Here is a 21,578-nt window from a genome sequence, read left to right on the forward strand (position 1 = left end):
CGGTTGCACTTGACTCGACGATTTTCCAAATGTATCATGTCTCGTGCGCGCGTTATTATCTGCACGATGAGCGTCGCTGGTCAGAGGTGGTTCGCAGGCCGTCCTCTTCCCGGTCCCCCTATTCAGAGGGTACTCGGACTCGAAAATTTTTTACGACGCGCCGATTCGAAGAAAACATATAACTTGTGAAATGCTACCATACAGAACTTCGTCCGTTGTATAGAACAATTATTATATCCATCCGACCATTAGAATTGGATTTCTTATGTGTTAATCAAATGGCGAATACAAAATCTCGATGCAGCACCGTTTAAGGAAATCGCACGACGATTCCTTTCACGAGGTTCAATATTATGTTAAAATGTATGATTTTATGAAGCGAGAGATCGAAAATAAATTTAGTTTTTTTTTTGAACCAGTCTAATTTATATACTACAGGGGCTTCGCTACTCTGTGCGCTTCGCGCGCTTAATCTCCCCCATTTCGAGATTGGATGGAACGGGACGGAAAAGGCCAGTGGGTTGTTGTTATTATTATCATCATCATTGTTGGATTCCTGACATTTGGGCGGCGGCAAGATGTCTTCATATATAGATATATGGGTGTATTTTCTTTCCCAAAATTCTATAGATTTCACCCGGAATTCCAAGGGTGTCCAAAGAATTTTATGTGTCTTCACCAGAATTCCATAAGTTTTCCCCAGAATTGACTTGACCCCAAGTGGTTGTGTGCGCATGCGCGTGGATGCGTCGCGCCGTGAATCTTCGGGTGAGCAGGTGTGTTCATGTTAGTCGGGTGTATTCGGGTATGTTCGTGTGTTTTCGCGTGTGCTCGTGTGTGTTCATAGGAGGTGTGGGTCAGCTCATATATGTCAGGATTCTTATAGTCTCTAATGTGCTTCTGTGATAAAATCAGCAATATAAAAAAATATACAGCCCATAATTCACGAAAAAGGAAACATTTGAATATAATTACAGGTGATAAGAAAGATTGACGACACTGTAGTCAGTGCGGCTAGGTGTTCTAGTGGAATAAATCTTCGACCAAGCATCTTTAGATGACAGGTTCGATTCCTGGCTCAGTTGTCAAGTTTTGAAGTCACAAAAAATATTCGAACTTCAGCTCGTTACTAATATTGTTAACTTTACAATATTTTGATTATTTTGATAACTATCCGCGTATAGTAGGAAAAATAAACTCAAAAAAAAATTGTTAAAAGTACCATAAATACAAGAAAGATCTGTTGAAAGCGCTCGTTCCGAGCTCATAGACTTATAGAGATAGACTGTGTGGTCTTACGGAGCTGCTGAAGCCCAAACCGAAGGACATCCTGGGGATGGCCGGCCCTCTCTGTTGCATGGTCGACATAGTGGGAATTATCCCCAGACAGGGAAAGCAATTAGGCAATTGTAGAGGTATACTTGTATAAGCTATGTGTTTTTCGCGTCAGGTCACCGATTAGAGTGCGAGGACCGGTCCCAGCTGCTGCTCTCTCTATCTTATCACGGCTTCAGCTCAGTGCACAGACTGCGCAGTCTATAAGTTATGGGCCATGGCCACCAACACCAACACATACACACGTTTTCGTCCGCAGCATTAGTCCGCTACACTTGATTCACAATCGGGTAAAAGTTGTGCATGTATTGGCGCTGGCGATAACCGCTTCGTTCGGACCGGGCGCTTTCAAGAGACCTACCCTGTATTGTTGTATACGAAACTATTTACGTATAGTAATTAGATGAACTATCCTCGTCGGGTTAATGCACCATACCACGGTAACGGCAGAAAAGTTGACGTAATTTCATTGTTATGTTTTTTTTGTTTTAGCAGACGACGCAGGGTCATAATTTTATTGATTCAAGAGGTTAATAAATACATATTAAGGTGTGAAAAAAAAATTTCACTGCAATCTATAATTCTGCGGTATACAATAGGTATTTATTCAAAAATAAAATATAGTAGTCACCCTTTTTGATATTCAATATAAATTCAATTATATTTGTCTAAACGCCTACTTTGATATTGCTTAACGGAAACATGTTTCCTGTCATAAAAGTTTTGATTTCTTAGTAGGGTGTCATCTTTAGAACAGCTTGGTAGATAATACTTCCAATCTTTTAAGATAAAAATATTTCCAGCTTCACATTCTGGACTGGAATGAATGAAAGTATCTGACTTTCATTTTCCCGTAGTTCCAGTTTTTTTGGTTTATTTCAGAATAGGTATATATTGCAACTTTTCGACGAAGAAAAAAAATATACTATGAAATTTCTGATAAGGAGATAGGATTATAAATTATGTTTGGTTTAATCTTAGGTTCAATATTTTACAAGGTGTTAGAAGCCATCTCAAACAGCCTGAAAAATTTTATGTATCGTTTTGTGATCGATCGGTTCAACAGCATTCCGCACATTGTTAGTTCGTTTAGTAAGTATCGATAGTGAAATGTCTACTGTTGAATATTCCTTTCGAATACTATAATTTCAATCAGATTACGAGAATTACCATTCATTATACGCGGTACAATTGCTAATTGGAAAATTGAAGGTACCGTAACTATCTTAAAGAAATATAAATCAAGCAGAAAAAAAACTTGGGTGTCTTAAAAAGTTGAATTTCTATATTTGGATTAACATGGCTGAACAATAACTATGTCATAATAGAGTAGTTCCTGAAAAGTACGTGGCACAGAATTATTCATTACTAAACAGCACCAATCGTCAGATACCTGCGTGAACTAGCATCTGAAAGCATGTGTCTAGATTTAATTCAGAATTTGATTATCCATCTATTTACTTTGTTGTCCAAATTAGTTGGTAAGATGAAAATACCTAATAACGACCTCATCTAACAACCGTAAAACTAGGTTACACACGTTAAGACGAGGACTCGTCGTAAAATGAAAAAAGTACAATTGCCAGTGTCTTCTTTTTAAACAATATGACTAAATTACATATTTTTCGACACAATCATATGCGAAAGCTTTGCATTCAATTATCCTGATTCGAGAATTCTCTGGACGATATTACGTATTTAATGACGCTGATGATTCGCTTTTGTTCATCTTCCTCAGGTAACAATCACAGGATTCGATCTCACCTCATACCGACAATGTCTGACGAAATGGAATCACGCTATTTCCGTGATGCACGGTCAGTGTAAGGAGGTAGGCGCTGATAAATGTCTGATGGTTCCTTACGAGCAGTTGGTTCTTCATCCCAAAGATTGGATGAAGCGAATACTGGCCTTTCTTGATGTTCCATGGAACGAATCTGTGCTTCATCATGAAGAGTTTATCAACAAACCTGGAGGTGTACCTCTCAGCAAGTGAGTAATAACGTCCTCTACCATTCTACTTTCGTTCAACGATCCTCCCTTTAGCTCGGATAAAAATTCACCATCCCCTCGAGAAAATCTCGTTATTGGATCAAGTATCGCCTCACCAAATACCGTCGTTTCTTGTCGTAGGGTTGAGCGGTCATCGGATCAGGTAATCAAGCCCGTAAACCTCGAGGCGCTGACCAAGTGGGTCGGCCACATCCCGGATGACGTCGTTCGCGACATGCCCGACATCGCCCCGATGCTCTCGGTTCTCGGCTACGATCCCTACGCCAATCCCCCAGTTTACGGAGCCCCGGACAGCTTGGTCAGCGACAATACCAGAAGGTATACATAACTCGAAATCTTGCACTTTCTCAGCCTAATTCTATAAGATATAGCCATGCCTTCCGACAATCGATGATACCAGAGGGATATGTGACGTGGACTATTTTTAGTTTAATCAAGTTAAGTCATTTTTTGCACTCCCTGCAATCCACCCTGATGTTAAGCGAACGTAGAGATTTTTAATAGACAATTGACATGCGAGTGATCCAAAGTAAAGGCTTTTTGAAACTTGCCATCTCAAGCAATTATTGATCACTAACGGCGTTTTTAGCAACGTTAAATCTCATAACCAGTTGATGAAATTTATAATTTCTTAATAACAGAAGTACAATCTACAGAATATCTGAATATTGGTAATATCTCCTATAACTTTATACGTGAACGTAGTTGGAATGATATGACGAGTGTCAAAGCAACACATTATGTATATAAAAATAACGTAAAAATATGTACGTCATGTGCTCAAAATTTTTCATCATTATGTAGTTTCGTTTCGCTTAACGCGTCTGTTCCATTATATGATGTTTCGATAATCTAAACTGGGCCCGGTTCGAATTTATTCGCATAATCGAGGTTTTACTCAATTTGTTTGCTGTTACTCGGATACAGTCAGTGCAAGGGTAAACGCACAAAATCAACGTTATAGCTAAGGAAATAAAAATGATAAAGTATCAAACAGACAAGCGACTCAGCAACCACAGACAGTGAGTCACCAGACAATGAGAGCGCAGTCAATATGAAGAACTTATTATTAGCCAAGTAGTACAGCAAAATTTTACAAATCGTATGTATCGCAATATCCATCATTACTTAAGTATCGACCACTTACGAACCCTGTTTGAAATATCGAATTCAAAATCCTTCAAAGTGGCCGACGCATATTGAAAATGAAACACTAATAAATTTACAAGACCAGTTTTTCTGGTTATATCTTGTACAATCAACGTTTGGAAGACAAAAAAAGAAATAATTATCGCTTATTCTACATATATATGAGCAATTCTGGCTCACAATCAGGTCGAAAATCTTTTGAATCGTGACTTTCAGATTTGACCCAAAACTTTCTTTTAGGGTACTTTTTTTCACTATCAAACTATATTCCAAAGAGCGTTTTCTTTTTTTTAGCGCCTAATAATTTCGACCAATCAACTTTCAAAAATTTCGAATTACCAATTGTCAACTTATGACTAGATTCACGCTGAGAAAAAAAATTACTACAAAATTGCCTCCTATCGTTAACGACAATGAGATGTTCTCGAATTTAAATCTGAAATAGCATATTCCCAAAATACGACATTTTTGTCGTGTTTTTGTCGTGTGATTGTCATGTTTTTTTCTGGACAGAAAAAAGATTGTCTTCCGTGATTCGAGATGAATCAAATTTTTCTCGATTATTATAAATTTTTTCATCGGCATATTTCAAATATCACAGTTGAATTCATCTTTGACGATATTGATTGTATTGTCTGCACTCAGTTCAAATAATATTCCCGAAAAATGCAAAATAAGGATCAAATTTTTTTTTTTTAAATATGAATTTTCTTTTTTTTTCACTTATTTGCAACTTTTATTTGAATTCAGTGTAAATACTTATTATAAATACTCACTTGTTTTACATGTTCCATCTATAAATATCAGTATTTATGTTGACTAAATTTCAAGTATTACTCGTGTTATATTTTCGTAATCAGCATATTCAATATTAAATTATTGCACATTATCAGGAAATCCCAATCTTTACCTAAGTTGTGTATTTTTTCAAAATTTTCCCAGAGACTTATATCCTATAAAATTCTTATTCGTTCCGTAAGCCTGAATCATTGATCATATGCGTCATTCGACGTCAAACTGCACACTCTCGAAACGCTCAGGCTTACAAATTCGTGAATATGTTATCTTTAACCCTAGAGAATTCCCCTACTTTTTAGAATTTTAGTCTAAATATGTTCGGAGTTATACGGGAACAAAAATTATTTAAAAAAAAAACGGTAAAACGGTTGCGCACGGTGATCTCCAAACGCTCATATCTTCGGACCCATTTATCTTAAGGGTTCGGATGGGACTCATTTTGAAGCTACTAAAAATACACTTCCAAATACGTATAACAATTGCATTATCATCGCAATCGAATATGATTTTCCATTGGTCTAAATATTCAAATGGATTTTTCACTATGATCTACACGACCCAAAATTCTAAAAAAATACCAGCTTGTTCTTTGTTCAATTTCCAATACAACCTAAGGAGAAGCGGTAGCATCGCAGCATTTGCTCCCAACTGCGCTTGTTCCGATTATTGAAATGGGAAAACTATAGCTCGCGTGTTTTATTGAAGATTTATAGAAGAACTGTAATCGTGTCAGGTTTTTGTTGTTAAAATTGATCTGTTCAACTTCAATATTCTGATACCGTGAATGCGCAACGCAATTCAAGAAGATATCTCAATCATTTGATAGTTTTATCGTATTTTTGAAAGTATTCCTTTTTAATGCCATCAACAATATTTTTTCATTTACGTAGTTAGGTTAGTTTACTGAAACTAAAAGGAAAATTGCATGCAACAATTTATTTTTGCCAAAAACATCTGCGACTTCTTGTTGGACCAAACTTTTCCGTCACGATCAGAAAACAATAACACTGGAAAAACATTTTATTTTAAAAGAAAATATATTTATTATAGTATTGTCAATGATAAATCATTACTGGGTTTAACAAAACAAACCTATTTAAATTATTTTCTGAAGATTTATACCAAGTCTTCCACATTGACTAAGTTACGTTACATTTCTTCACTTTTCATGTAAACTCCATTGTATGTTCATTATAAAAATTTCATGTTTTATTGGAAATTGAACGAGGAACACGCCATTTTTTCAGAATCTTAGATTGCGTAGATAATGTTGAAAAATCTATTTGAATATTTATGCCAATGAAACAAGACGTTTCATCGCGAGGAAAGTAAAATTCATATATGTATGTACGTGCTCTAAAGGGCAATTTCATAAGCTTTAAAATAAGCTCTATCCGGACATTGTACAATGAAAAGCCCGGAGATATGAGCGTTCAAACATCATCACGCGCAACTGTTTTGCCGTTTTCTTTTTCAAATTTTCGCCGCGTCTATCTCCGAAAATACTAACATTTAAATTCGAAAAAAATACAAGAATCTTCTTGAGACAGAGACGATATGTTCACAAACTTTTGTGAAATTGTGAAATATCGATGTAAATTTTGCCCCAAAAGTATGCGGTTCGACGTGAAATAACTCACACACGAAGTGTGAATTAAAACGGAAATTCGAAGTTCGATCTTCTGAATATCATTGCATGCAAATTATTATCTGAGTCTGCTAAGTCGTCAACAAAAAATACTCTGCTGAAACGTGTGGCTCAAAGTGGCAGCTAGTCAAATATTTCCCCACAAACGCCTTCTCGCAAAACCTAAATGACTTGTAATTTGTATTTAACAAAACAAAAATTAATCATGCAAACTATTAATAAATTTGTTGATTAAAACTGAGTTATGTGACGGTTTCTTTGAAAATTTCCAACTCTCTAAAAACAAACTGCATAAAAGAGTACGGATTCTACCACAACAACATTTTTTAATTCAATTTTCAGAGTCTTAGCTGAGGGTCAAATATGGGCAGCGAAAGTAAAGAAGCTAGCACTTCAGGAAAAACCTCTTCAGCCACCATCTGCGTCTACTAAAGATTCCAGTGACCTGCCAAATGCGTGACACCGAGTTTATATCCTCTTCGGAATGCGCCAGCACAACTTGAATGTGTACAATTACTATTATTACGTTTAACCAGACTCACGAACAGAGTATCGAATTTATCGTCGTTCATTTCACCCGAATTAGGACGATGACCAAGAAGCCTACAATTAACGCGTCGTATCCCTGGCAATATATCGCATTAAAACATTACACCATGTTGTTATACCACTTCCTAATTAAGATATACCTTATTGGTAATGTTGGGTAAAATAGAAGAAGAAGCAGAAATGTGGCTGTAAAGATAAACTGATGCCAAACAAATTATACGTATTGCAAGATGACACTAAATTTTTCTTTATTTTCACTGTGTTAAAGTTGATACTCAATTCTAATACTTTTCGCGTAAAAACTTGATCCTACTTTCAAATATTTCACTTCTCTTTTATGGCAGTCAGGTGTAAAAACTATTATATTCCAACTAGCAATTATACCGATATTACCAACAGTTACAAGCATATTAAGTTTAGATGTTTTAATAAGATTATAATCAAATTGGGTTCCTCAATATTTAGAAGACAAAAAAATATGCGGACATACCCTGTATAGCTGCGTTTACAAATGAAATTCAATATTTTTCACTTTGCCCCAACAATGTTTAACTAATCATTACTTAGTATTCAATGAATAACAATACACTTGAGACACAACCACTAATCCTGGTTAAAATTGCGTGAATATACAAGTATGTAGTGAAAAGATATACATATTAAAACGTATAGAAAGATACTAGATTTTAGTGAAAATTTTTACGTTTTTACAGTATTTTCTGCAATTTCTATCCTAATCTGCACGAAATTTTAAACCAGGAATCTAAGAGAAACAGATTTTTAAATATTCACAGATTTTTAGTCGATCCACAGCTGTGTTACGTACAATATTTGAAAAACATATTATCAGTACATTTATGTAAACATACGACAAGATCATTTTATCCACCGATGATGTGCAATTGCACTCCTAGGATATATGAAATCTTAATTATACCGAATGGTATACGTCCTCGTAGTCTGACAAATATTATCGTAATTATTACTATTATTGTAACGAATATTTTGCCAGGTTACCATCGTGATTAATTTCTACACAAATAGTCGGCTCCTCGATTTTGAAGCACACTAAAATGCAAGGTACTTCAATAGGCATAGAAAAGTCAAAAGTATCGTGGTATCGACCAATGGCCAGTAAATAATGGTAAAAATGTTACGAGGAGATTACAACATTTGGCCAAGTACATCCAGTAAACATATGCCCATATTGTAAGGCTAAATTAATCAAATTATACAACATGAAAAATAAACTTGAAAATGTAAAAAAAAACCTAGGGTTTGATATCGTATTGTCATAACTTTTATGTAAACAGCGTATGTCTGATGTTCAGTATAAATAGACAACTCGTTCAAAGGTTAATTGATTAATCAAATTTATTGAATGACCATTGATTAATTATCTATACTTTGAACAAGTTATCTATTTACTAAACATCCGACACATGCTGTTTACATAAATGTTATGAAAACACGATCCCAAATTCTAGGTTGTTTTCTTTACATTTTCGAGAATACTTTTCACGTTCCGTTTCTCAGAACGCATCTTCTGGTAATTGTAAAATGAGAACGTCACTAATAATCAAAATGTGTTTCGTAACATTTCGTTACGTTTTGCCATATATCAGGTACTTTTATTAATTAGATTTATGATTTTGTAATCAAATAAAATACAGTAACAGCAATAGGGTTTCAAAATTGTAAAATAAAAATGGTAGTACACATTGCGTAAAAAAGATGAATAAATGTGGACGATGCATCCCGAATACTTAAGATAATAATAAGAATGTACACATGATGGAAATTAATGATTATCAGGTAATTAGTGTATCGCAAGTAATGCCCCTGACTGTACTGTACAGAACGGTAATTACCTGTATATTTATGGCTGTTGTGTGAATCGAAAAGGTTTATGTATCCTTAGAATTTAAATGATAATTGAAAAAAGTGTACCATTACACATTATTCCTCAGATAGTATTCGCTATATATTTATAACGGTATATTGGGCAACTGTTCGTCGTACAATAGGAACAAAACAATATTCACATCGTTCTAGCACTCTTATATCTGCATGTAACATTGTCCTAATACCTGCGATATTGTAAATCCTTATATTGCGAAAATAAGTAAATAAATTATTTTAATAATAATTTTTTATTCTTGCTGATCATTACTTTACCCTTATACAAAATACTATTTTCGCAGCAAGTACGTAAAATAAAATTGTATGTATGAGTTAGGAACACCATTTTTTGATGACGTGTAAGTAAAATTCACAAAAAAAATCTTTGTGAAGGAACAAAAATATCAGAAATAATAATTAGACAAAAATTATTTTAAAAATTATTGCAATGTATAGGGTGGCATTAGGTGGGAGGAAGCGAGTCTGCTGGGGGTAATCCCCCCCCACCTGATGCGCATTCTTTTAAAAAGAAATTTAAATAAAATCGATTCATAGAAGTATAATTAAAATAATTGTCTTGCATTTATTATACATTAGCAATTCTACAACTCAAATAACAAATGATAAATGTTCACTTCTTCGCAGTTCAGTAGAAATTTTTGGAATCGCAAGAATATATTATATTATACATGAGCAAATTCAATAATTCATACAACGAATAATCAATATTCATTTCTTCCTATTTATTATGTGAATTGTTGATGTTGCTAATATAGAATAAACAGAAGACAATAATTTTTATCATACTTCCATGAATTTTTTATGACGTACGATAATGTTTTTAACAAAATTTAGAAGTTTCTGATTTTGCACACGCGTGTGCGTGCAATAGCATTTTATACCCGCAAAACAAGTCATTAAATCGAATTTTACGCACACTGCACTGAGAAAATCAAAAACCTGTTTGGAAAATGAAAACATGATATAAATATTTTATGTTGCAATACAATCGTGATGCAATACATCACAGATATCCACTAGTTAGGTATATGACACTGAGCTGATGTATGAGGATTGATCATTCGCCGTTGATGGAATTCTGCCGTATTCATCTTGCTAATATTTTGAAAATCATTACGTTTGTTTGATTTAGAGATTGCAGCTTATTAAACATGAGTTGATAAGTGTAACATGATTTATAATTATTAATTAATTTGGTGATACAGTAATGTGACTTCTCAGTTTAACACCTATGCATTAAAAGTCTCATGTTAAGGAGTTGCTCTAGTGTAGAGTTCTTGATTTCGGGCATTTTCTTGGGCTTGATATAAAAAAAAAAAAAGAAAATATTCATATCATCATTTTTCAGTGTTTTTATTGGTGCTCGAAAAACTGAGTTAAATTTTTGGGAAAAAAAGTAAATTCAAAAAGTTATGGGCATCTAAATACTTCGATAGTATGAATTCTACAAATTTACCATTGCGATTTTGTAGAATTTGTGCTATTTGTTTATTTCTGTGTCAAATGAAAATGTATTAGAATATTTTTGTTCAGAATTGTATATAGAATGGGGCTATAAGCCCTTTTTTGCGTTTGCGGACTTTAATACTTGAAGTCATATACATCAATGTAATGAAAAGCCTTTTTCAATCAATAAAAGTCTCATTACATTTAACGAACGCAGCATTTTCAAACTTTATTAATACTGAACAACTAAGTCGTTAAATTCGTATGATGACTTCGAAATACCCTTAATACTATTGGTATTTTTTAGAAATTTTATCACTATTTTGCAGCAATATTTGTACTACAAATAACTCATCAGATTAATCAGGTCTATAGGTTAGCAAACTCTTACTTTCTGGCCAGCGATATTTTTCTGATTGATTTGGTATGTACACAAATTTTGGTATCAGTCTAGTACTACTGAAGCAATCATTATTATAGACGTATTAACCTTCTTACGTATATTAGAATTATTTAAAGACAAAAAAATAATTGATTACATGCTCTTGGTCGAAAACAAGTTCATAGTTATCACTTAATGAACTCCTTAACGTTTAAAATTGTTTTTGTCTAGAATACTCATTAATTTTTGTATGTTCAGTAGTTGCAAGGGAAAACTCAGCCCCCTGACACACGCTGCTAAAAGTGGTTCGCAAAATGTCCCTCGATTCTTCCGCTAATCTTCACCACTAGTGGCGCTAGTAGTTGTCTGACGAGCTTGCGCGCGGTCAGCGAGGGCAGCGAGCGTGTCAGAAGTCTACTAGCGCCACGTAGAGGAACTAAAGAAAGGGGACAAAACGCGTACAATTTTTTAGTATACGAGCAGTGGTGAGTGTCAGAGGGCTGGGTAAACTATTTTTGAACAATGGAATTCTGTACTCTAGAAATCAGAGAATAATATTAGACGTAATTTCTTTTTCATATCACATTGTTATAATTCCTGACTTCAGCAAAAGCTTTTATGATTTTTTTAACGACGATACAAATGATTGGAACGATTGCTAATTTTTTTCGCGTATATCACGTTTTTGTTTTCGCTGATTTTGTAAATTACTGTTGAAAATCTCCCTTGTGTTCCGAGTGTAATTTCCCCAGTTTTTGACTAATAGTATGCACAAACGAAAACCTAGGGAAATCATAGAGAGATTGCACACGCTAGTAACATCGACTCTGCGGTAAATCCGTGGTGCAATTATTATAATGATATGCCACATGCCGATGGTTTTGTAACTAATTAATTAATGATAACCATAATATTCAATGTGATTAAATTGTTCGTCAGAAATTGATACTACGAATCATGAAAATGGTATTATTCTCATCATTATCAGATATTGATATCCTACTTAAATATCCACTATTTCTCGATACGGACCGAGGCCGAGAGCTAGCTAGTACTACCAAAGTTCGGTTCGTGCATCAAGTCCATGTGACTCATATCGGTACGAAAAGTCGGCGCGACCGCCGCTTCCATGTGAACCTAGCCCATTAAAAACGTATACCTAGCTTAAGGCTGCTGAGCACGGATATGCTGAGTTCAAATAGGTGTGACGGCGGCGGCAGATCCCGAAAATTTCAGAAAATAGCTACAGAAATTCATTGATGAAAATGTAGCTAGACACACAATCAGCAGATTTGAGTCGCCAAATACCAATTAAGCATCGAAAAGCACTGGACAACTCAGTTCAATCGCTCGTTTCAGATAACCGAAACTAATTTCTCATAGAAAATGAATAATTATGACCACTCACTTTTGGGAACGTCAAACTTCACTGGGTGTTGCTCCGTTACGCGATGATAACGCGAGGAGAAGCATGGATTCAAGTGGAACTTATTTTATTTATAATTACTGATAATATATGTTAAAGTATTTATGCTGTGAATAAATCGTTTACAAATACTGGATACTGGATGATTATTTAAAAGTTTGGATGGAGAGATTGTTACCTATTCGGCCAGAACTAATGTTATAAACAAAATGGAGCACTTTTAGTGCGTTTCAAATAATACTTGTTCAGAATTTCTATGAAGGCTTTTGAACTCGTAGTGTTAAATGCAAATGGCAAAGTACCGAAAGACTAGGTAAAATCACAAGTCTACAGATGGGACTTCAGGCACGAGCCAAGAGTAACGTTATACAAAATGGAGCCTATAATGCGGCTCCAATTAGCTGCGTATTCACAAATAGCACTGTCAAGTATTATATATAATGCCTGGATATAATGGTAATAGTTAATTTCTTGTACTAAAATAATAATATTATATTTCTGGGTAGTACGAGGATCTCGTGGTATGGATTTACACTCGGATTAATAATTCTTGTTGTTATATTCCATTTAGGAATGTTTTGAATTCAGCGGTTCTTTGAATGATCTGGTTTTAAGACTTTCACATTTGGATTTGGATTAGTTTTAGTGATATGAAATAGTAATAAGTAATAAAATATACGTGCGCTCCGAACAGATGTTACATAGGCGCATCTCAAGTATTTTGATTGGTTACTGCTCGACCGCGCTCCGCGCCGCCGCTGGTTCTGTCAAATTGACGGAATGCTATCCACGGAATTCAAAATCTATTAACTTTTGTTTATTTTGTTCTGCTATTCCGCTTAGAGCATATACTACTAGAAATAGCTACCCATGCCGTTAACCTCGTGAAAACTGTGGCCTTATTGTTAGTGTGACGATTTATATTTGAAACAAAATGAGAGAGAGAGAGAGACGAGCTTAGATCGAGAAGCGCTAAGGCTTAGTAGATCTACGAGCTTCATTATAATAAGATGTGTCTAAAATAATCACATAACTGAAGGAAATCTCTAGGAAACGCGTCCCTCGCGGGGTACTCCAACCGAACTCGATACAAAATAGGCAATAACTACTCTTAATTAATTCTTTCTTCTTTCGCTCCGGCGCACGCTAACAAGGTACATACTTGGACGACGACGATCTCGACCACCGGTGGATCAACAGCTATCGATAACTACCGTTTCCAGCTCTCGATGACTTCGTCTACCGACGGTCCAATAAGGCTACACTGGCTATCTTGGTGTACTTCTACACACCTATGGTAGCATCCACCCGAACCTCTCGTATCGCCTCGACTGCCGGTGAACAGGGAGGTAAAACGCCTCCCGACAGCCGAGGGCACCACTTCTCAAGGAGAAACCAGCCGTCCTCTTTCTCGGATACCGTAAGGATGGCATACGGGGTAGACCGTAGCCTGCCAACTTTCGACTTGCCGGCCTGGTGCCGGACAGACCCCAAACCACTACGTTCAGTTTGAAAAAGCCCTCGTTCTGAGAATCGACGCAGCCTTCCTATCAGTAAGGACTATAATCAACGGAGCCGGAACGGAGTAAGTTGAGTTGGTGTCAACGACGAAATCATGGGCAGCACATTACGCAGCCTCTAGCGGAAATCTTCGAAAACGTGTGACGTAATCATAACCGATATTCACCACAAGAGGGATGACCCAATTATGGTGGGGAACAAAGGACCAATGAAGTAGAAGAAGGATCACCTGACGATCACGACGAAATCGGTGAACCGGACTCCAAGCTCTGCTTATTCTACGGTTGACCCGCTGGGAGACAGCTACGATCCTCCTTATTCTTTCGTTTTAAGCTACCGGTCCTTCCTCCTTTACCGCTATCGTTTCTATCGTTTCTATCGTTTGTCATCCCACTACCGTTTTATCACCACTATCGTTTTGTTCTACCGTTAGATTTCTCATGTAAATTCGAGTTCCTTCCTTCCTTTCTTCCCGGTTTGCTAATTCTAAGTTTGTATTAAAAATAAATTCAGTGTTGTGTGCCTGAAGTCACCGATTAAGGTAAGGCTTCTGCCTTTGTATTGTATCGTTACGAAATTGCTCATAATTTCTATTTTCTTTCTTATTGTATTTATCTTTTCTTGGTGGCATCGTGTGATGCCGATTTTGTGTGAATCATGGTCCACGGCTTAGAGTTGCGGTAAGCCGCCGTGTGACTGCATGATTTCAGTAATTAATAAATTTCGTGTCTCAGCGACCTCGTAACTGCCGAATAATTAATTCTTTCGTTTTTATGAACTTCTCTGATTATTTATGAATTTCTATTAGTCTGCTTCTGTAGTTTCTATCGTATTTTGAGCCCTATTGGCTTTATCTTTCATTTCATAATTTTCTGTAATAGTAGTGTGTCTTATATTTTATTTCTGGTATTGCTTATTATATTTTATTTATATCCTGCCTATTGTATCGTATATCGAGTTCCTTGGAGTACAACCGAGCGTAGAATTAGCCTCTAAATACTACCGCACCTTTTTCTATTGCTATTATGGCAATCCTATATTATTTTTGCTTGTTATGCTTTTCTTTGTATCTTTCCGCACTATCATATTTCCTTGTTACTTTAAGTTCTGTGTATTATTCTTGATTCTTTTTGTACTGAGGTGTATTTAGTGTATTTCTTTATTTTGCCAACTCTTCGAATTTCTCACTTTCTCGTAATCTTCTATTCTCTCAAAAGTTATGTTTTAAGATTTTTTTGTATAATTCTTCGGATCCCTAAATATTGTGAATTATTGATTCTATCGTTTACGAATAACCCTCCAAAAAATTATCTCTCGTACTCGACCGTTAACTCTAGTCTATCGTCTACGCTACCGATTTTTGTAAATTATTAATGAATGTCAATCTTTCATACTGGTTAGAATTTGTGGTAAATTCGTCTTATTCTTCCGTTATTATCTCCCGAGCTATCGTTATTTTGTTTTCTACTGATTGCAATAAAGTTCTGACTCTCGTTTTTAATTAACAGAATAATAATTCGCGTAGCGTCATTTGCAACTTGGGTAAGATCACGTCGCCCAGTGAGGTGTAGTTTCAAGTGAATTCTTACATTATATCGATTCTCCCGACCTACGCTCATTTTTCGCTGTTAACTATCGTCTCTCGTTTCAAAGCTACCGTTTAATTCTATTCTATCGCAATTTCTGTGAACAACTATTGCCTGTTTTATTAACTACCGTTATCGATTCCATTTAATTTGCCTGTCTTAAACCTGTAACCTACTCGACAATATATGACTGATTCATTTTCCCTGACTTGAGTTTATTCTTTATACCAGTTCGTGTGAATACCTGAGCCTAGCCAGCCATACAACAGGTTCTTTAGTTATTTTCCGTATTGTTTCGTATTGTTTTCTTGATTCATAAGGGCACTTTCGAATTTAGCATCAATAGATTGTGATAAGGGATTTAAGCAAAGCACTTAATTCCTATTTAGCGTCATATAAGTTAGATAGAATCCACGATGGCACGGGATGTCTAGAGCAAGAGGGAATATTCCATAAGAGCCATTAGATCAGAAAATTTGAGCCGTGAGAATAAGTAGGAGCAGAACCGATAAATTCTAGCAATACTATTTTATTTTATATTATTTTATAATTTTCGCGGTTAATTCATAGAATTAAGATTGTTTGAGCGCTTGGCGCAGAATTGTACTGACACTTTCCTATTAAAACTTACTTGGTTGATTATCACACACTTGTGCAACGTGTCTGTTTCTCTGTCCTACACGGTTTGTTTATTCAGTATTTCACTTTGTATAATAAACCGACAGGCAGCCAAGGTTGTCCCTGGTCTGCAGAATCGGTATTGTGTTGGGGTCATCAACACAGGGCTAGAAGTGGGAAGGCAACTCTGTTTATTCCGAGTTCGCAGTCAGTAGGGAGCACCGGGAAACCCGTGTTTCCAAACAGATGACATACACCTCACTCCCTTGTCTCCGATCGGTAGCAAAAGCAACACAGCTCTTGTCTCACGTACGGGAGCATAGGAAGGAGATGCTTGTTCATAAACCAAGGCGGCTTTGGTATGACCCAAGTTCGTGTAGCTAAGTAGATTCAGGGTATTTTGGGTCAGAAAGACCGACCTTCCTTTTACCCGTCAGAGGGGGTCCTTTATATTATCTATATTCACCTTAATTTCAAGGGTTAAGGCAAAAGAACTTAAAAATAACGAGGATTTCTCACAGGCAAAGACCTAAAGAAATTCACACACGTTACATATATACATATATATATATAACCAAAACGCCTAGTTCGTATAAATTTATTTCTCTGGCAACTGTCGACTCTTACAATCGACGTAAGCGGTCAGATTCCTCGACTTCATTTGATAAACCATTTCTTTCAGGCTAGGTTAGTTGGCTTGCGACGCGTCGGATAAATTTTACACTGTAAGAGAAAAGAAAGAATTTAATTGATAGATGATAAATAAAATAAATAAAAATAGAAGTTTCAAAATTATACAAAATACTCCATTTTCATTGGTGTTTTATTTCCTGTTTTTGTGTATTTATTTGAATTTATCTCGCAGACTTTACGCAACCTTAAATTGTACAGTAGCGATGAGAGAGCGAGATGTATGTCCCCGGGTTACCCTAGATACTGTGTCTCTCTCACTATGCATTTGATTGGCTCAAAGGAAATGTATCGTCCAGCCAAGTTGTAGAGCGAGGGAGACAGGCTGTACATGGCACAAGTGCTCTATTTCACTCTTCCGCCAGACCTTCTGTACATGTGAGACTACATCTAGCAGTATATGCTCTAAGTTTAATCCGTGATCCGTCGATCAGTCGTTGTCACGGTCTTACCTCGGCAGGAGCTAATAGCACGAATGTCTTATCATGTGTAGGCATCAGAGCTGGCAAAACGGCTTTACAACTGGAGTAACCCCCCACCATTGAAATTTCATCGAGTTTAAGCGACCTGATGGATGTGTTCCGAAATTAGTCCCCAGTGTTGTGAAAAATGATGTAAATATTTTCTTTGGGAATGAAGGTCAATAACAACTCTGAAAAATCGTTTACGTTTCGGCCCGAGTGAGGGCCCTTCTCAGAACGATTACATATTTACAGAACCATCTGTCACGAACAGCTCCTCTCAGGCTGAAACGTAAACAATTTTTTGGTGTTGTTGCTGATCTTCATTTCCAAGGAAAATACTTACTTCAACATTACCAAGGTCAAGAAACCATTATTCGTTGTGAATAATCTTCTATCTCTTTTGCGCTACCGAGTTCAGGAGAAGCTCTGCCTCTGTCCTAGGGAGTTTTTAGCGTCAGCAGCTAGTTTTGGAACACACCCTAGTAACAGCCTGATAACCATTATGCGGATAATGTCCGTGTTCGAAAATTGACTGACAGTACTGTCAGCAATCTTTCATCTCTTTTGCGCTGCCAAGTTCGTGGACAGCTCTGTCTCTGTCCTAGGGAATTTTCAGTACTGGCAGTCAATTTACGAACACGGCCAATATAGCGTTTTCCACTGGTTGCACTGAGTGCGCACTGGCTCGAACAGGGGACACTCGTTCCGTGGTCGCGTCGCCCGGCATCGGGTCAAACCTTCTGAGTAGAACACGCCGTAAAACGTATAAAGGCAGACTAGATCATAATTTATCGTAAATTAGAAATAATGTGACGTTACTTGGCTAACTCCGCGACTGTCAGTTTTTCAAGCAAGTGATAAAGAAGCCAATTGAATAAACGCAACGGTAATTTTTTGTTTGTAATTACTAGGGGCTTTGCCCCTGTGCGCTTCGCGCGCCAACCCCACCTCGGCGCTACGCGCCTCCCTATTTCCTTATATAGTGTCTGTTATACAGGTGAATTTATTCGTGCTGATTTGATGACAGGTCCGCAACTGTTGATCGGTTGTTTCCGATCAACCCGACATTGCTATTGGCTCCCTATGCAGGTCTACTTAGATTGTCTTCGTAAACGAATCCACTCACATGTACAAAACCCCCGATGCCATGCATCCCCAATTGCATTTGGCGACTTATTTTGCTATAGTTATTATTTTCCCCATAGTAGAAGAAATTCATAGCTTTGCTATAAGTAGAATTTTTATGGCTTCAGACAAATTGAAAACTCGTTATGATATTCGAGCCAGGGATATAAAATTTAATCCCAGAGATTCTGTCTGGCTCTTTCAACCTCGAAGAGAGAAAGGACGATGTCCGAAACTACAAAGAAACTGGGAAGGCCCTTACTTAGTGGTTAACCGGATCAAGGATTTACAGGATATAACTCTCCTCGAGTTCTGTTTCATTACTTCTACTGACATGTTTGCCAGTATGATTTATTTGAAACGATACTCAGTCTCACCTCTGCGTGTCGATCTTGAGTGCTGTATACACAATACGCCAGCGCGCGAAAACGACAGTTCCCGTCGGGAATCATCTTGATAATTCTCGTTTGCATGTTTATTTTTTGCGTGCCAGAAACAGATACCTATAAAAATATTTGTCAAAGACTGTCATAAACAGCCGATGACAGCTGTCAAAGGAAACTTTGTTTGCTAGATGCTTTTTGTTTTGTTTTCGGCATCTCACCCCACCACCAACTTCATGCGTATACTATTGTTATTATAATCTTTTTTACCTGTTCATTTGTTCAGAAGTTTTTTATTGCATAAAGAGCAACGTCACAAATGTTAGACACGAGCATACAAGGGCAAAAAAATTGACAGTTCCACTGAAAAAATAAAAATTAATAAGCAGCAAGTCAAGTTTTCCCAATCTCCTGAAATATACCTAGCAGTTAACCTCTAGAAGCTGAAAAAATGTGTATTAATACTTCGATATCGGACATGCTGTGGATTACTCGTATGAAATTAAAAATTTTGGGAATCTCACCTCTATATTTCAGCTCCAGCAAGCATCATCACTGCTAGACGAAGATGAAATTAGATCTAATAAAAGAGTTGCTGTCACAGCATCTACTTCGACTCTTTCACGATCGGCAGCCATAATTGCACTGCTTTGACACAGACTTCCGATTTCAGTGCAATATTTTACGCACTCAGTGCTAAATTCACGCACTAGAGCTGCCAGTGGAACACGCTGGAAATACGAGTTTACCGCTAGTGCGCTCTCAGTTCACACTCAGTGCAACCAGTGGAAAACGCTAATAGAGATCAGCGGGATATACCCTCGTTTCCGTAATTTCAAAGGCAGTATTGTTGACTGATACCTGGTCCACACGCCAGGTTTAACTCGGTAAGTTCAAACAAGTACAGGCTGAAGTTGTCGTGTAGACGTGCGCAATCATAGTTCAGCCGCGCGGAGGTTAAACTTATTTCAGAGCTCGATTAAGCCCCCGATGTGCTTTGTAATATCGATAGATATCAGTAGTATTGGTCAATCATAATTATTTACCAAGGTAAGTAGGTGATAAAAACAATTGCCATTCAGTTCAAATACTTGATTCCATATATTTGTAATCGTATTATAATTTTATTTCATTTAGCTTTTATTCGGTCACTAAGGATGCATAAAAAATGGATGCATGGTGTGGTATTATGTTTCTATGTATCACTTTAAATCATTTTTTAGATCTACAATAATGAACAACGGCAGAAAGAAAAGGAAGGTTTTCGATAATGATGAAACCCTTTTCTTCTCGGAGTCGATTATTCCGATATCTATCGATATTTAAGTACAGCGTGTAGACGCAACAAAGTATGCTTGTTGTTTAGTCGACCGAGTTAAGCCTGGCGTGCAGACAAGGTATGATATACAAATGTATATCTTCAGACAACGCCGGTATGTAAGGGTAGATTTTCACAGGCGTCAAATTGACGCGACGACAAATTGGCGAAGCAGCACCATTCCGTCGGCGGCAAAGGTCGGTCATGAAGATCGGTACCGACGCAACGGCAAAATGCCGCGCGTTGAAACCCACGTGAATCACATTTTTATTCAACGAATTTAAAAATCTAGGATTGTTAATTGCAAGTATGAAAAAATGAAGAAAATGAAGAAGCGAGATGAAGTAGCTGTTCGAAACATAAGAAAATAATCTAATTTATTCTCATTATTCTAGAATCATCATACATGTAATGCATCGAAATGAATTAAATGTTAATATCTTTTTTGTTATTGTTTATTGTTCAGAAGAAAGGCTCTGGCTACACAGTAATAATTTCAGTATGGACTAAGTGGTAATATCTGTATGAAAAGGAGTCTTAATTCCGCATGAGTGCATGATTCTGGAATAATGAGAATGAATTAGATTATTTTCTTACCTTCAAAAACTGCTACCGTTTTGTCCGATTTTTTTTTCGCTTCTTCATTTTCTCCGATTGTTCACACTTCCGATTGAAAATTCTAGATTTTGCGATTCTTGAGATAAAAACGCAACTGAGTATCATTGACTCAACCACGTAGTTTTGACACACGGTATATCGCCGTTGCGTCGTACCCATTTTCATCAGCGTCTTTTTGCCGCCGACGGCGTGACATTGCCGCATTAATTTGACGCCCATGAAAATCCAGCCAAGACCGCGCCTCTTCCGACCATAGGTTTATTATATTTATAGTAGAGATTAACTGTGCGGTTTTACGGGGTCGCGGAGCCCAAGCCGGAAGACGGAGATAGTGCTAAACACGGAGACTTTACTCTAGTCTCCATGGTGCTGAAGCTGGCCCACTCTGTTGCACGACCGAAAGAGGGAGGCGCAACCTCCAGGCGGGGAAATCAATAAGGCAAGCGCGGATGTAAACTTGTATAGGCTATGTGTTTTTCTCTTCTGTATGGTTTAAAGGTTTAAGGTTTTCTCCGCCAAGTCACCAATTCTAGTAAGAGAGCCATCTCCACCTATTGCTCTCTCTCTCTTATTTCGCTTTCAGCCT

The 21,578-nt window shown here is 36.8% G+C and overlaps 1 protein-coding gene across 9 annotated transcripts in view; it reads left to right on the forward strand.

The window, feature by feature from the left end:
* The window catches only part of LOC107220973 (protein-tyrosine sulfotransferase), a 280,227-nt gene extending 270,586 nt beyond the window's left edge, over nt 1–9,641 (forward strand). For all 9 annotated transcript variants that reach the window (XM_046739179.1, XM_046739181.1, XM_046739175.1 and 6 more), the window contains 3 exons: nt 3,074–3,327; nt 3,469–3,666; nt 7,286–9,641. In XM_046739179.1, the coding sequence (XP_046595135.1) occupies nt 3,074–3,327; nt 3,469–3,666; nt 7,286–7,403 (570 nt within the window). In that variant the 3' untranslated portion in view covers nt 7,404–9,641. The remainder of the gene's footprint in view (nt 1–3,073; nt 3,328–3,468; nt 3,667–7,285) is intronic.
* Nucleotides 9,642–21,578: the final 11,937 nt, after the last annotated feature.

This window comes from Neodiprion lecontei, chromosome 4 (assembly GCF_021901455.1).
Source record: "Neodiprion lecontei isolate iyNeoLeco1 chromosome 4, iyNeoLeco1.1, whole genome shotgun sequence".
Lineage (NCBI taxonomy): Eukaryota > Metazoa > Arthropoda > Insecta > Hymenoptera > Diprionidae > Neodiprion > Neodiprion lecontei.